Below are 18,106 nucleotides of genomic sequence, written 5' to 3'. Positions count from 1 at the left end.
ACATCGGATGCAGATCGCAAGGGTTTTAACCCTTGCGATCCCGATCCGATCCGCTCCGCGTTCACGTATCGCAAGCCAGACAGTCTTGGCTGCCTTGACTTTATAGTGCAGATCTGCACTATATAGTCAAGATTGTATGCAAATCGGATGTGCCTTGCGATCCGATGTGATCATATCGGGGATCGCATCTCAAGGCACATCTCACCGTGTGTACACACCATTACACACAGCACAACAATACAATACAGCTTTGATGTATGTAGCAAGGTAGTAGTTGGCATACTACTATGGGCTGGCTGCCACAGGCAGGATATGATCATTTGCCAGCTGGAGAGTATGCGGGCAAAGATGGTCGCTGAGTAGGAGAGAGCATTAATTGAATTATGATGAGAAGAGAGCCCTGCTTTGGGGAGCTTACAATCTAGTGATATGTTGTATGCTATTACATTGCAGGGTATCATATATATAGTTCTGGTGATGATTGCCACAATTAATCTTTAATGTGTGGGCTCCCCCTTTTGGCAATCCCAATAAAAAATGAATAGGGATCGCCAATCGATTTGCTGAATCAGATTTTTACACATGTTTAAAAATCTGGTTTTATTGGAGTTTATTTTTAATGTGTGGGCATTCTAACAGGAAAAATCTGCCGGTCACTGAAACAAATCTGTAATGTGTGGGCAAGTCAAATAGATTGAAGAAACAATTTATCTGGGGAAGAAATCACGGTACTTGTGTAGTTTCACGGCGCCAGCATGGCGCTGTGCTACTTCCGGGTTCTATGCTCGCCACAAACTATGTTAAAAAAAGTAACTTAACTCCATGCCAACATGGATAGTTCATACCTCCACTATCCATGTTGGCATGGAGTTGATTTTAAATAGTGTGGCGAGCCACCGAGCCCGCAGCGTGGGCGAGCGAAGCGCCGTGAAACTACACAAGTACCGAAATCACTATATCTGAGAAGCAATTAATTGTGATTGCTGATGTATTGGGGGGCCAACACATAGATAGATAGGTATCTCTATCTATTAAATATATTGTCTAGTGTCTGTCTGTCTTAGAAACACTGGACATATGGACAAACACAGAGGCAATCACAAGGTTGTAGACTAGGGGGTAAATGTATGAAGCTTGGAGAAGTTGGTATCTATCCCCATAAAGCACTTTATGTGTAAGGTGGTAATGCTCCAGCTTCTGACTGTCAATTTACATATTGTAGCATTATCACCTTGCATATAACGTTCTTTATGGGGATAGATCCCACTTCTCCAAGCTTCATACATTTACCCCTAGCTTACTAGTCTAATTACATGCAGTCATTTACAGTGGGTAATGAATTCTCTGGGGGCTATTCAGTTAGCCCCGATGCTGGCACTTATTGGGGATTATGCTCATACAAAGCGATAACCACCCTGTTTTCATGTGAGAACACATGGGTCTGGTTAGTTGGATTCGGTATGGAATCCCGGCATTCAAAATCCTGACTGCGGAAATCCCGACATGGGGAGCACGTGGCACCCCCCTCCCCCCCCCTGCAGGCTCGCTGCACTCACCACGCAGCGGGTTTGGTACCTCGCTATGCTCGGCACGCTAATTTATTCTCCCTCTATGGGTGTCGTGGACACCCACGGAGGGAGAAAGTTTCGGGATTCTGAACGCCGGGATTCCGACCGCCGGGAAATTGACTGCATCCGGTTAGAGATTATTAGTTATCCCGGATTCCATGTGTTATCGTATGAAATTGGGACATTTTTTGGCCTATAAAATGTGCTGTAATTGGAAATCCCAATAATGGGCATTGGTTAAAAGTCCTTTTTTATCGGCTGAAAAATTTGTAATTGCATCCCCCATATAGTGTATAATAAAAAGCGATTTCACTTCTCATGTTATGTGTTGTCCCATATTTATGTAACTCCTTTTTTCCAGTGATTGGTTCAAAGCCCTTTTGTTTGCTATTTTATAGGGTCTTATGAATAGTTCTCATGGCTCAATCCATTCCTTAGATGCAGACATAGCGGTGCATGAAGGTGAGGGCTTTGGCAAACAAGAGGACTTATTTAAAGATGGACTCCGAAGAGCACAATCTACAGACAGTTTAGGTACTTCTGGGCAACTGCAGGTAAAAACTCTGGGCTACAACAACAAGGCCAAGTCGGCTGGGAATCTTGACGAGTCTGACTTTGGCCCTCTAGTTGGAGCGGATTCTGTTTCTGAGAATTTTGATACTTCTTCCCTTGGATCTTTGCACATGCCAAGTGGATTCATGCTAACCAAAGATCAGGAAAAAGCAATCAAAGCCATGACTCCTGAGCAAGAAGAAACCGCCTCGCTTCTGTCAAGTGTCACACAGATCATAGAGAATGCATATGTCCCTCCTTCTGGTTACCGTCTGGTGAACGAGATAGAGTGGAACTTACTTCAAAAAGAGGTATAGGCTTTTTTTGTTCTTCACAGTATAATAAGGGACAAAAATGTTTAACCATCCAATTTTATGGTTTCCAAGAGAAATTCAAGAGGCATTTTCACTTAACGGTTATTGTTGTGATCTTTTCTAGGTGCAAACAGCTGGCAATAAGCTGGGAAGACGCTGTGATATGTGCTCCAACTATGAAAAGCAGCTGCAAGGGATCCAGACCCAAGAGGCAGAAACTAGAGATCAAGTGAGTGATTCTTACAGACATTAGTCAAGAAAGAAAGACCAGTAAAGGCTATAGCCCTGAATTTGTGGTCCTGTTTGATTATGGGGAAAAAAAATATCCATATTCTTTGTCAAGTAATATGAAGTTGAACCATACTGACCTGCTCTTTTAGATCCTGCTGGAGACACACAATTTTTCAGGTAGTCCTCCTCCGCAGACCCAGTAGAGTGGGTGCATATCCCAACCACTTCCTAGTAAAGTGGGCAGAATGAGAAGACTTAACAAAAAAGAATCCCAGGGTCCTCCAGGAGAGGGCAGGCCCTAGTGACAGGTTTCTGTTAAAATGCACCATTTTGTCCCCACCCCTATGAAAATTTGCACTAATCGTAACAATTTCCCCATGAGGGGAGGTGCTTCATGACACCGATAGCTCAGCCCTGAACCCATCTGTGTTTCTTCTACAGCAGTGGTTACCAACCCTGGTCCTCAAGTACTCCCAACAGTGCACGTTTGGAGGTCTCCACACATAATCAGTGAAATAATGAGCTCCACCTGTGGATCGTTTAAAATGTGCATGAATAATCTGTGCACCTGCCGGGTGACCTTGAAAACGTGCACTGTTGGGGGTACTTGTTTGCTCCCATTGGGGCAGATGTATGATCCGTCGTTATGGGGGAGAAGGGGTATTAGCGCACGTTATGTGCACTGATACCGCTTCTCCCCCATGTATGAAGCAGGTGAGATGCGGTAATGGACAGGGGCGCTATGCGCCCCTGTATATATCGGCGCTGCTATCAAAATGATAGCAGGCCGAATGTATGAACGGTCAGCATCGCTGACCGTTCCGCACGAAGCCTGCTTTGGCTTCGCCAGCATCAGGCTGGCGAAGCCCTATCTAAACAGCAGGGACAGCGCTGTCCCTGCTGTTAGGTCTGGGCTGCGCTGGGGATCTCGCGTGAACAGCGAGATCCCGCGCATGCCCAGTGCGGCCGGCCGGGGGACAGGAGATAGCGCATCAGTATTAACTGATGCGCTATCTCCAGAAAGGGACATCGCCGAAGGGGGGAGTTAACGCTCCCCCGCTTCGGCAGACAAGATGTTAATACATCTTGTCGATGTCCCTTCCTGCTTCGCCTCGCTATTGAGGCGAAGCAGGAAGTATCATAGCGGCGCGATAAGCGAGAGAAGAGTAGGCAAATATGAGTTAAACACAGTTCCGCAGTCCTATCAAAATTGATTTGATGACCCAGTAGGGGAATGTTTGTGAAAATCTGTAATTCAATATTATTGTTGTCAGGTTAAAAAGCTGCAGGTGATGCTGAGACAAGCAAATGACCAGCTGGAGAAAAGCTTGAAGGATAAGCAAGAATTAGAGCAATACATGAAACAAAACACAGAGGAGACATCTAATCAGGTGTGTGTTTCGCACTGTGAGATTTCTTCCGGTTCATTCGAGATAAATCTTACTCATCCTTGACAGTATTCGCATTTGAATTGCACAAAATATAATTGGTTTCTACCACTTAAATATTTTAGTCTGTGCATTCTAACTGTACATACTGAGCAGTCGTCCTACATTTTGACTGACTCTCTCTCTCTCTCTCTCTCTCTCTCTCTCTCTCTCTCTCTCTCTCTCTCTCTCTCTCTCTCTCTCTCTCTCTCTCTCTCTCTCTCTCTCTCTCTCTCTCTCTCTCTCTCTCTCTCTCTTATGATCGTAGCTGACATTTCGTAGGGTTCCTAAGCACACATTTGAGTATTAACTCTCCCAGTTTGCATGGCAGTTAAAGTAATGCCCCATTATCATTTTCTGCTAATATAGACAAAGATGTGTGATGCAGTGATAAAGGAGAAGTGAGCCAGTGCATTTAGCACTGAAGTAACAGCTATAATTTGCTTACTATAAAATTATACAGAGCAGCTGATTGGTTGCCATGGGCAACTTCTCCTCTGGATCACTTCTCCTCGCTTATATCTGCTTTTTACATCTGCCCCTCAGTTCCTTCCCACCAGTCATATTATTGTATAGTACTGCACCAGCTGTAGGAGAAGGGAGAACACCCGAGACAGTGAAGTGCATTACTGAGATGAGTAGCAGTTCTTACCCATATTTGTACCTGAATAATGTCATTGACTAAGAATTGCTGTGGGAAGCATTTTATTTGAACTTGCATATAATGTGCACTTTTACATAAAAATATGCACTGTATATAGTATTAAATCAGAAATGTGCAATTGTACAATTCAAATCTAGTAGAACTACAAAAGAAAATACTTGAAGCTGTGAAGTACACAGTTAATGATTACACAGCAGATGGGAGAGAACAACTGGACTGTGTCTACAATGTTATACACGGCTATAAAATGTGCTTTTGGAAGCGATACATATTTGTGTAGAAGCAAGCAGCACTGTAAGCCTTAAATGTATTTCATATATCAATACTACCTGATTGTCACATATGGTATAAACTCTCACAGTACAGTCAGCTTGTCACTATTACTAATACTGAATCTTAATTATAATTGGTTTATTTTGTTGCCAGATATCCACACTCACGCTACGAGCCCAAGACTCCGAAACCTTGCTTACTGATTTGCAGCAAGCTTTTTCTCTTGCCAAGAGAAGTGTCCAAGAGCAAATGGTAATTTCCTAAATGTATATTAACACCTTATAAACCCATTTCGGTACTCTTTACCTAGAAGGGCGGGCATTGAATGCACTAAAAAATCGGGTGCGATGCGACCGACGCGATGCCCGCGATTTCCCATAGGGAACAATGTTAAATGTCTCAATTGACCCGATTTTCCTGTTCAATGCCTCAATTGACCCGATTTTTCCATAGGAAACTATGTTAAATGGCCCACAGAGGCCAAATAGGCACCCCGAAGTGTGAAATGGCCCCCACAATTGTTAACGCCACCCCACGATCAACGTGAACCCGAAGCGTGGCGAGCGGCGGCGGTACGCGTCCTACGACCTTTTCATACCCCCACTATCCACGTCGGCGTGGAGTCGAGAATAGAATAGTGTGGCGAGCCACCGAGCCCGAAGCGTGGCGAGGGGACGCGGATACCTGTGAAGCCCGCGAAGGGACGCGTTTACCTGTGAAGGTATCCGCGTCCCCTCGCGGGGCTCGCCACGCTTCGGGCTCGGTGGTTCGCTGCGCTCGCCACACTATTCTATTCTCAACTCCACGCCGACGTGGATAGTGGGGGTATGAAAAGGTCGTAGGACGCGCACCGCTGCGCTCGCCACGCTTCGGGTTCACGTTGATCGTGGGGTGGCGTTAACAATTGTGGGAGCCATTTCACACTTCGGGGTGCCTATTTGGCCTCTGTGGGCCATTTAACATAGTTTCCTATGGAAAAATTGGGTAAATTGAGGCATTGAACAGGAAAATCGGGTCAATTGAGACATTTAACATTGTTCCCTATGGGAAATCGCGGGCATCTCGTCGGTCGCATCGCACCCGATTTTTTTAGTGCATTCAATGCCCGCGATGGCCGCGATTTTTTTACCTGCGATGACCACGATCAAAATCGTGGGCGCCGTGCTAGGTAAAGAGTACCCCCATTTCTGTAATCACCTTGTCACTTTTTTATCATGAGAGTTCAATACAAAGGCACCAACTTTCCAGCTGTAAATAAATCCACTGACTGAAAATTCAATAAATGATCATGTTTCTTTTTCTGCTATTTTGAGGCTGTTCTGATGCAGTCACGGGAACAGGTGTCTGAGGAGTTGGCTAGGTTACAGAAGGACAATGAGAGCCTCCAAGGAAAGCATGGCCTGCATGTGTCACTCCAGCAAGCGGAAAACTTCATCCTCCCTGAAACTATTGTGGTAATGTTAATTTGCAATCTATATAATTTTGGAAGAGTCTTTAAATGTCTGTCAGATTCTCTGATGTGACCACGTTGATTGGGTTAGAGGAATCTGCCATCCACCACTGATCAGTCCTCTCTGTGTTGATTCCCTGAGAGCATTGCTAAAACTATATAAAGGATTTAGGGGCAGACTTATTAAGCTCGGTGAAGTGATATTGTGGCTGGTACTTTATCACCAGCCAATCAGCTCTCAACTGTGTAGTTACAGGCTTGGTTTGAAAAATGACAGGTATGAGCTGATTGGCTGGTGATAAACTACCAGCCACTTTATCACTTCACTGAGCTCAATAAATGTAGCCCTTATTTCTCTATTCTGCTAAATAAACACTAGGGCACTGATATGGACTTTGTAAATACTGTCAGTATAAATGCCACTTTGCAGCGATTGTACACTTGAGTCCCCAAATACTTTCATTGAGAGCTGTAGTTTATGCATTTTGGCTTTGCCATTTTCTGTAAGCTATTTACTGACCCTGATGGCTGACATGAGCTTTATATACAAGAGAGCTCTCTGAGTATTGCTCTAATAGTTCTGCAAGATCGGAGATCCCTGAACAATTGTGGAGCCCTTGGGAAAGGTGTGGGATAGAGTAAATTGTGTATATTCCAAAAGCTTGTACTCCAGAAATGTTCTATTCCACATCTGAAGGTGCGGCTTCAGAGATTAAATTACTGCCAAAGTCCAGAATACTCCTTAAAGAGGAGAGAACCACAATTTGGAGCAAAAAGAAAAACCTTTATTTCCCCACATCAGACAGAAGTCTTATGTTTCAAACACCTGCTAGATTCTTTTTCAAGATCCACATTTAACACCCATAGGGTTGGGTTCACTCCTGGTGTACAGAACATCCAAACTTTTCTCTGGCATCTGAAATAAACGTTTTTTTTTTTTTGCTGCAAGTTGGTGAGTACCCTCCTTTTTTTGCATATATATATACCTATCTGTATATATATTGGACTCATTTGGTACACTTAATTAATAATCAGCACTGTAATCAGTCACACGTTATACGCATACAGTACCTCTATAGATGCTATTGCACTATAGCGTAACTTGTGCTAGAAACATACTTAACAGGTTTATTTCCATTTATTTTTTTACATATAGGAACTACATGAATTGGTGTTGAAGTATCGAGAAGATATTATAAGTGTTCACACGGCAGCAGACCATCTGGAAGAGAAACTGAAGGCAGAAATCTTGTTCTTAAAGGAGCAAATTCAGGCTGAACAGTGTCAGAAGGAAAACATAGAAGAAACTCTTCAAATTGAGATAGAAAATTGTAAAGAAGAAATAGGTAAATATAGTAACTTCTATACTATATAACTTATATACTTAGGTTCCACTTTGATTGGCAGGGAAATAAGCATAACTCTAGGCAGGTCAAATTCAGTTACACACGGTGCGATTCAGGGTCACTTTCGATTTTATTTGAACTATATAGTCCAAATCGAATCAAAAGTGATCCTGAGCATAGGAATGAAGGACCGGGATGACAGCATTAAATCAATTCTGGAAAAGGTTTTATGTGATAAGGAATAGCAGGAATATTGAAGGGCCACTGGGTTGCGTTCTCGCCAAACATCCACCCAACCTAGATCCCGTATGAAATCTGAAAAGGCGCCTCCACTCCTGGAATTTGTCGGGGGGCTGCCCTTCCATCTATCCATACGCGGGTCCAGTATGTTATTAAAGTCCCCTGTGCAGATCACTGATGCGGAGGGGTTGCCTGCCGCGAAAGCAACCGCCTTTACCAGTACCTCATAGGAGAAAGGAGGGGGAATATACACTGCGAGCAATATCAACGGAAAAGAGCCAAGTGCACAATCCAAAAAGACAAACCTACCCCCCGGATCCACCTCGACCCGGTTACATATAAAGGTTAATGATTTCCTGACGAGTATGGAAACTCCTCGAGAGGAGGTTGTAAACGGGGCATGAAATGCCCACCCCACCCAGCGCTGTTTTAATGCCATAAGTTTACCACCAACAAGATGAGTTTCTGATAGACAGGCTATATCTGCCCCATAAGTACGTATCTGATTAAGGACAAGAGAACGTTTAATCTTATTGTTTAAGCCCCTAACATTCCATGCTAAAAGCTTGATCATCCTTTGATTTGTTTATATAATTTCAATGGTCGGACTCTCCAATTTATGATTCTATACCAGAGATAGAGAGCATTTGTTGACCTATTACAAAGGTCCGGATCATCGTAGACAAGAAAATTACCGTTCAAAAAACATGTTACAATTTTTGCAATTCCCAAGCAGGTTTCATCCACCCCCCACCCTGTATACCCGCTCCCAGTAGGCATACCTATCCCCCATCCCACCCACCCACCCCCTACCTCCCAGAAAAAAGAGAAAAAAGAAAAAAAATTGAGAAGGGAGGGAAAAAGAGGGGGGAAGGAAACAGAAAAAGAGCAGAGATATGCTAAGGAGAAAAGAATCCGAAGATAGGGACTAAGAAACATAAGGGCCACCCCTGAGCGGGGAAAGCCCCCCAGCAGGCTGTTACAACATTTTTTTGTTTTTTCAATATAGATGTTTCTACACAAGCACCCGCTGCCCGGTTCCCAGGGATTTAGCCTCCAACCATTGAGCTGCCTCAATGGGAGTAGAAAAGAAGTGCGTAGAGTTATTGTCAATCACTCGCAGTTTGGAGGGGAATATCATGGAGTAACTTATGTTCTGTTCACGCAGATTTTTTTTTGATATCCCCAAACCTTGCCCTCTCCCGCTGGACTTCGAGGGCAAAATCCGGATAGACCGAGACCTTGTTTCCACCATACAAGAGGGGACCATTAGTACGTATAGAACGTAGTACTATGTCTCTGTCGACGAAACTCAGAAATTTTACAATAAAAGTTCTCGGCGGAGCCCCTGGAGGGGGGGGTCTGGGCGGAACTCTATGGGCTCGTTCGGCCGCAAATTGAGGGGTAAAAGCATCTTTTCCAACTGTATCTCTCAGCCAGTTCTCAACAAATTTTTGGGGGTCTTGACCCTCCGTATGCTCAGGCAGACCGACGAACCTCAGGTTATTGCGCCTTAACCTGCCCTCCATTTCTATGAGTTTGGCTTTCAACTCAGAGGTCTGCTGGGTGCAGTTATTGACCTTTCTGAGCCACTGCGTATTGGTATCTTCAAGGAGAGATATACGTTTCTCCGCTTCATCCATGCGCTCATTTACAGCTTTCAAATCAGCTTTCATAGACAAAATGTCAGCTTGGAGATCTGTGATCTGACCAGAGAGATGCTGTTCTGAGTTCGTAATGGCGTCTAATACCTGCTGCAGCGTAGGATCAGCTGCTTTATTGGGACTTTTTTGTTTTGTCGGAGTGGCCTGAGGGGTGGTGGACGGGGTTTGCACAGAGCTGCTTGGCTGAGATCTGGCAAATTTCTCCAAGCGGGCCGCGGCCGTAGCATTATTTGTTTTGCCCATGCTGCTGTTTTTTTTTTTTTTTTTTATATATATATATATTTTTTTTTTTTTTTTTATTTTTTTTTTTTTTTTTTTTTTTTTTTTTAAATTTTAAATAGACCAACGGGGCTTAAAGATTTAGGGATACGGTTCCTGCTGTTTTTTAGACCTGAGTCCTGGACCCTCTTATTTCAGAGGGCTGAACCGTAGCACTCCAGGCAGCGGTTTAAATCAATAGTTATATAACAGAGTTAGTCAGTTCGGATAGCAGTTCTAGTCACAGTTAAGCCACAATGATAACAGTAACTTATGGTAAACCAGAAATATACTGCACCAGACTTCAGGGTAGTGTTCCTTGTGCTAACGACGAGATCCCTCCAATGCACAGGTCCAGACAAGGCTCCCCCTCTGTGATGGCAATTCAATCCAAATAAGCAATGTGGCAGTGTGGCTTTTAGATACAAGCAGGTTTGTGGAGATATTCAGGCCGCCCACGCTATCCCTTCAGTCAGCTCCCTCCTGTCGCTGTGCAGCCTAATGGTGCCTCACCCACGCCTCCAGGCTCCGGAGTCACAGCAGCGTCGCTGCTAGTATCCACGGCAACGATCTAGACACGATGCCCCCCCGGCGGCTCCCGTCTGTCCCTGTACGGCTCTGGAGCGCCTCACACGCGTCTCCAGGCTCCCAGGGCTCAGCAGCATAGAATATAAACCCCGCGGGATATCAGACCACTCCCCCATAATGATGGAATTTGAAGTGGGTATAGAAAGGGGACAGGGGTTTTGGAAATTAAACCCATCATGGCTGCACCAGATGGGATCTGTTGACAGCATTGAAAATCTTTGGCGGGAATACTGGGCAAATAATAGGGGATCGACAAGTGCTGCGGTTGAGTGGGATGCTTTTATAGCCTATATGCGGGGTGTATTCAGAAAACGAATAACGGAAATTAGAAAAGAAAACAAGGAACGATTACAGGCTATGGAATTAAGATGCTTAGGCCTAGAATCTGAATATATACTTAATAAATCCGATGTAGCATGGCAGAGCTGGCAAGATGCCCATCAGACCTGGTTGGCGGCAATACAGGACGAAAATGCCAAAGTGATGATGTATCGATCCTGTAAAGCCTACCAAACCGCAGATAAAGCAGGGCGATACCTTGCCTATTTGGCAAAAGCCGAAGCTCCACCTTCCTGTATAGGTCCTATAAAAGATATACAAGGTCAATTGATATCTGACACACCACAGATGGGGGGAATTTTTTCTGAATATTTTGAAGAGCTATATACCTCTAGACTTAAAATCACCCCAGACGAGCTGAAACTACAGATTGGGGGTATCGATCTTCCGAATCTCTCTCAACTCGATAGTCAAGACCTAGAAGAACCAATAACCATCAATGAGGTCCGCCAGGCAATAAAAGAGCTACCTGGGAATAAAGCCCCTGGGTTAGACGGTATTCCCGTAGAGGTTTTTAAAAAGCATATAGACATAATTGCCCCGCTTTTACATACCACTCTGACTCGATGTTTCGAGGAAAGCGAGATCCCCCGATCAATGGCAGAGGCCAAGATAGTATTGATATTAAAACAGGGAAAAGAGGCATGTAATCTTGACTCATATCGTCCCATTTCGCTGTTATCTAACGAGGCTAAAATCCTCGCTAAAATCCTCGCCAATAGATTAGCGAAGTGTATATTAAAAATAATACACCCCAACCAATCTGGATTTATGCCAGGGAAATCCACAGCAGCCAATCTGCGAAGATTATACACCCATCTGCAGTTACCTGTTGAGCCTGAAAGCCAACCCGCAGTGGTATCCCTTGATGCCACTAAGGCGTTTGACGTCGTAGAGTGGTCATATCTATGGGCCACATTGAGGGCATTCGGATTTGGTGCCAACTTTATTAAATGGATACAACTTTTATACAAACGCCCCACTGCCAGAGTTTCTATAAATGGCTGGACATCATCGGCTTTCAGACTCTATAGGGGCACTAGGCAGGGGTGTCCCCTCTCCCCTTTATTATTTGCATTAGCAATCGAACCCCTCGCCTGTATGCTAAGGACCCACCCCGATATTAGAGGCCTACGAATGGCCCACGAGATTGATGTAGTATCTCTTTATGCAGACGATGTATTAATTTATCTTTTTGATTACAGAGACTCTCTTCCAATTATCTTCAAGCTAATTGCCGATTTCGGCAAACTCTCTAGCTTTCAGATAAACTGGAATAAATCTCATATCATGTACCTTGGTACAACAGTGACCCATACATTGTCGCCTCCCACACGACTGACATGGGCAGCCAAATTTAAATATCTAGGGATTCAGATTACTCGTAATACAGAGGAATTTGTCCAGATTAATATTCTGCCGGCCCTAAATAAGCTGGATGCCAAATTCAAATCTTGGAGCAGGTTACCATTGACAGCCACTGGGCGGACTAATTTAATTAAAATGGTGATCCTCCCGCAGCTGCTCTACTTAATCCAGCAATCTCCAGTCTTTTTGTCTAAAAGTATATTTAGGAAAATAAATAGTAAACTTTCATCATTTATTTGGCACAATACACGCCCAAAGGTTCAGCTGAATAAACTTATGATGAACAAGAGGGCTGGTGGCCTGGGTCTTCCAGACTTTCGTGCATATTATATAGCTGCCCAGTTGTCGCAACTTCACCCCTGGTTAACAGAGGAAGAGGATAGTGACTTGGCTAAAGCGGTGGTAACCTACTCTGCCCCAAAGTGTCACCCCAAAAACAGAATTTTACAACCAGGCATAAATACATTAGATCTACCACTGGTAAAGCAGGCCATCAAAGTTTGGCGGGAAGCCGCCAAAATACTAAACGTACCGGGCATAGATCCATCACACCCAATTGACGACTCCTCAACATTCCAAGAATTATCATCATTACAAGTTAAAGAAGTATGGAATAGTCATTCAATTACCACCCTCAGCCAAATTTATGCCCCAGGCAGAATAAAAACCTTTGCCGAACTTAAGGCCGAATTTGGGCTTCCTAAATCATATTTTTACCGATACCTACAGTTGAAAACTGCCCTGGAGGCTCAGTTCTTGGGGGAACTCCCGGTTTTCTGTGAGTCTCCCATTAAAACTATAATTAAGATGGGAGGGAGAAGTAAATTAGTTAGTAGAATATATAAACGCTTAAATCAGGAAAAGGGTCAGGATAACATGGAGGTGTTGAGGGAGAAGTGGGCTCAGGATTTAGGGCCAATAGTGGAAGAGGAGTGGCATACCGCGGTTCTTCACATTTTCCATGCCACAAGTGCCATCCGAGTGCAACAGGTTCAGTTTTTTATCTTGCATAGAGCATATATGTCTGCAACCCGTATGGTTAAGTTCAGGGGACGGGCATCAGCAATGTGCCCCAAATGTAATGTCAATCCAGGAACGTTCTTCCATCTCATATGGCAATGCCAATATGTGTCTCTGTATTGGGAAGAAGTCGTCCAAACGATGGTAGACTCTGGTATTCCTAGAGCCGCCTTGACTGCAAAAGGCTGTCTTTTAAATATTATTGAAGATCGATATCTTGAGGCCGGGGACCGACAATATATCAATAGCCTTTGCGCTTTGGCAAAGGTTATTATTGCCAGAAATTGGATGGCCAAAAGTGGACCGAAGTCGATATGCTGGAAAGCATTAGTTAATTATACCCTTAGGCAGGAAAAATATGTACATATCAGTAAAAATACCCTGCCCAAATACCAGAAGGTCTGGCATCGCTGGATGGAGCTCTTTCCTGATACAGGGACATAAAACTTGACCAATTAAACTTTGCAAAATAGAGAGAATCCCAAACAAAATGGGCACTTATATAAAGAAAAAAAAAAAAAAAAAAAAAATTACCTAGATGACCACTCTTCTTTAAAATAAACTTTTTTTTTTCTTTCCTTATATATATATTTGTTCTTTTGTTTCCTTTTTTTTTCATTGGCACAGTGTAGTATTTTCAGGAAACTGTCTTAATCACTAATAACACTTTATCATTAAAAATAGAGAGAAATCATAAGTAGTGTTCGGTAAACACTCTAGGTGGACTAGGGAAAATTTCCCTCCTTCATAGTATGCACTTTATTTTCCCTAAAAGACTTAGGTATCTATAAAACACAATTAATAAAAAAAGTAGGGGTAAACTAAAATTATAAAAAAACAAACAAAAAAAAAAAAAAAAAAAAACGCACGTATAGAAACAACCACCATCACTGGGCCACTTTACAAATCTGTATCGGGGAAAAAAAAAAAAAAAAAAAAAAAAATTCTCTCGAATCTAGCACTAGTAATTGGAATTAGGCATCCCATTGGCATGAAATAAAGCACATGTTCGGAAAGACAAAATAAAAACCAAATAGAAACATAGAAGGATAATACAAGTACCAAGCAGGGGCGGGTGGGGGGGGGGGGGGGGCGATGGGGCATCTTTAGAGAGTAAGATTTGAACTGTTATGTATTACTAAACATGTATGTCTGCATGGTGAAGGCACCATAGATATCCAGGCTTTTGTGGCCTATATGCGTTTAAATCATATATGTACATGTCATAATACCTTTTAATGGTCATTACACTGTCGTTTATCTTGTCTTGCTTTTAAAAAAAAAAAAAAATAATAAAGATTAAAAAAAAAAAAAGTGATCCTGAATCGTGATGAAAGCAGAAATAGAATGTGCAGGCAAGTCTATTTCTGCTTCAGTCTGCAAGATTGAAAGGTGGGCCATGCTGCTCAATGCAGTATGGCCCCTCCCCGCTTCCATCCCTGCCGGGTCCCGGCAGCTGCCAATATCGATTTGATATCGGCAGCCGACACATCGCACGGTTTGTACACACCTTAAGGGGCAGACTAGATGGGCCAAGTGGTTCTGATCTGCCGTCAAATTCTATGTTTCTATGTTTAAGTCAGTGTCCGTTTTGGAGATTGAAAAAAGTTACTCAGATGTCTGAAAACTTCAAAAAATACAGAGGTGCATTACAGCTGGCAAAGTACTATATAACACAGTCATCCGCATGTAGACTTTTTAGCTAGCAACTTGGTAAAAAAACATGAAACTGCTTTTCAGGTAAATGTCAATGCTTGTCCAATTTTTTATTTTAAATACAGTTTATTACAGTTTATTAATTGAAGTTACTTTTTACATGGGTTCATCTATTTATCTTGTTTTGTGTTCTTCAATAATAGACAATTAAGAAACGATATAACTATACATACTGTATGTTTTTTCTTTCCGATCTACTGTATTATTTTCCTCTATTTGTTGATGTTTTATGTTCTTTTCTTCCTTTTCCTTGTATACATTACAGACATCTTAGAAGGTAGGAAATTAAGTGTCTATGAATAGTGTTGCTAAAGAGCATCAAATCAGACTGTTCATATGTCATTTTATGTGTGGAAAATAAGACTACAAAATTGGGACCTTGTGTTTTTTTTACTTCCCATTGTGTAGCCTTGGCAATTTTATGCTCATATGGAATCTGATCTTACAGTACAATAACAGACTGGAATTTGACCCAATCACTGCAATGTTAAGTATATTTGAGCCAATCACTGCACTGTTAAGTATCGCAGCTCTCCGTGGCTGCTAGGGACAGACAGAAGGTGGACAAGATGCTAGGGCCAAGAGGAGGGATCACCGGAGAGTGGACGATGTGCAGGAGTAGAGAGGTAGGATTACATGACAGAGCGAAAAGATGTGAGAGAGGAAGGTTCGCAGGAGAGATATTAGGGTATAATTTGCCATGGCGCAGAGATAGAGATAGGAGAATGAACAAGGCACCAGGGAAGAGAGGGAGGATTCACAGGAAAGATGGAGGATAAAGGCACAAAGTGCCAGGGCAGAAAAGGAGGAAGCACAATCCTGAGGGAATCACGTTCCAGGGCAAAGAGGAAGTGATAATGTGCATTGGCAAAGGGGAGAGATCACAGGAGAGTGGACACAGTGCCAGGGCTGAGCTTTAGAATCCTACAGAGAGAGGTAAGAGGAAGAGAGGAAAAAAGAGCTGGAATAGTGGGAGGGAAATGGGAACGTGTTAGATGAGTGAGAAAACTGCCTGTACAATTGGTGATCCAACGGATCCCTAAAATGAGTTAAAGTATATTTGAGAAAAGCCATAAACCTTTCCCTATCACACCAAAGTACATGTATACAGATATTTTGCTTTCCCTATTCTGCAAATATATAATTGTAAATGTTGTATGCAGAGTATAGTGTACAGTAAGGATAGAATAAATGAGCGCTATGGGGTTAATATATAGAATAGAAAGAAAGTAAAGAGAAAAGCACCTGGAAAAAAACTTGGTTAAGAATAATGGGTACTTGTTTCCTAGCATGGCGCCCATCGCATGGCATTGTGTACCTTATTTAGTGGTGTGCGATGCGATGCTTGTACAATTAAATATCGCATAGCATCGCATGCCAGCAAATGGGATGCGATGCGATTTTTAGTTGTACAAGCACCCATGCCACGAGATGTGATGGGTGCTTACAATGAGATGTAACCCTTAGTATCCACACCATCCCGAAGCGTGGTGAGCGGTGGCGGTACGTGTCCTCCGACCTTTTCATACCCCCACTATCCACGTCGGCGCGGAGTTGACTTTAGATAGTGTGGGTTGCGCAGCGAGCCACCGAGCCTGAAGCGTGGCGAGGGGACGTGCAATACGAGTGTGCTCGCCACACTTCGGGGTGGCGTGGATACTGGGGGTTACATCTCATTGTAAGCACCCATCATATCTCATGGCCTGGGTGCTTGTACAATTAAAGGTACTTGTTTCCTAGCATGGCGCCCATCTCATTGTATACCATAAGACTAAATATGGTATGCGATGCTGCGTGATGTTGTACAATAAAAAATTGTATGGCATGCAATGCGATGGTATACGATTTTTTTTATTGTACAACCACCCAGATGGGTCCTTACAATGTTACATGCCCCCCACTATCAACGCCAAGCATGGCGAGCGCAGCGGTACGCGTCCTCCGACCTTTTCATACCCCCACTATCCACGTCGGCGTGGAGTTGATTTTATATAGTGTGGCGAGCCACCGAGCCCGAAGCGTGGCGAGCGGACGCGGAATACATGTAAAGTAATAAGCGTGCGCTCGCCACACTATCTAAAATCAACTCCACGCCGACGTGGATAGTTGGGGGTATGAAAAGGTCGGAGGACGCGTACCGCTGCGCTCTCCACGCTTCGGGTTCGCGTTGATAGTGGGGATCCATTTAACATTGTAAGCACCCATTAGGGTGCTTATACAATAAAAAATCGTATTGGGGCTGCTTTTAACATTGTAAACACCCATTAGGGTGCTTATACAATAAAAACATTGCATTGTATGTGGCTATATGTCATGCGATGCGATGGCATAAGATGCCATAAGATGAAAAACTTGGACGCCGTGCTAGGAAACAAGTACCCAAATTGAATTGCATCGCATCGCATCGCATGCCACAATATTCCAGGAGGATGCGATGCGATGAGATTTTTAGGAGCCCATACAATGAAAATCGCGGGCGCCGTTCTAGGAAACAAGTACCGAATAATGTTTACACTCTTAATAGAGTGATTTAAAAGTTTGGGGGCCTTTTGCTATCCCTACCTCTACAAGTAAGAGACGCCGGGGTCTGGCGGGAGGTGCTTGCGGCAAGGTGTGTGTAAAAGTGTAAACCTTATTCTTAACCAAATTTTTTTCAGGTGCTTTTCTCTCCTTTTTTTTTTCTTCTTCACTTTCTTTTCTTTCTTTTCTATATATTAACCCCATAGCGCTCATTTATTCTATCCTTACAAGCAATTATTTATTGAGCTGCTCTGCCAATATAGCGCAGTGCCCACCAAGTTCATAGTGTACAGTGTTAAGATTAACAGGCTTGGTGGCTCGCGTGCCTCAGGTTACTATGTTCAGTAGGATAGTATATAAAGCAGATTTTGGGGGGGAAAAGTGTCAATCGTTTCCTTTTCAACCTTTTTTATTTTGACCTTTCATCTGTTGACCTATTGTGCCTGTTGCATGTCAACCTATACAATGTCGATGTATCATGTGGATACCGTTCCATTGACCATACACGTGGGTGGCAAAATTAGATGACATGCAGTCATTCAGCACTTGGCCTGAACACATGGCCATT

At 43.3% G+C, this 18,106-nt stretch overlaps 1 protein-coding gene across 2 annotated transcripts in view; it reads left to right on the top strand.

Annotated features, from left to right (window-relative positions):
* The window catches only part of RABEP1 (rabaptin, RAB GTPase binding effector protein 1), a 73,710-nt gene that overhangs the window by 47,018 nt on the left and 8,586 nt on the right, over positions 1-18,106 (top strand). The window contains exons 9-15 of one of the 2 annotated variants that reach the window (XM_083174166.1): positions 1,967-2,431; positions 2,559-2,663; positions 3,940-4,056; positions 5,183-5,281; positions 6,343-6,483; positions 7,636-7,825; positions 15,284-16,324. In XM_083174166.1, coding sequence (XP_083030292.1) covers positions 1,967-2,431; positions 2,559-2,663; positions 3,940-4,056; positions 5,183-5,281; positions 6,343-6,483; positions 7,636-7,825; positions 15,284-15,321 — 1,155 coding nt within the window. In that variant the 3' untranslated portion in view covers positions 15,322-16,324. Of the gene's footprint in view, positions 1-1,966; positions 2,432-2,558; positions 2,664-3,939; positions 4,057-5,182; positions 5,282-6,342; positions 6,484-7,635; positions 7,826-15,283; positions 16,325-18,106 lie in introns of those variants that run through there. The other variant, XM_083174165.1, reaches the window with a different exon arrangement.

This window comes from Crinia signifera, chromosome 2 (genome assembly GCF_055691185.1).
Source record: "Crinia signifera chromosome 2, ASM5569118v1, whole genome shotgun sequence".
In the NCBI taxonomy this organism is placed as follows: domain Eukaryota; kingdom Metazoa; phylum Chordata; class Amphibia; order Anura; family Myobatrachidae; genus Crinia; species Crinia signifera.
Note: the sequence above shows the minus strand (reverse complement) of the source record. Positions and strands in the feature narration are given on the sequence as shown.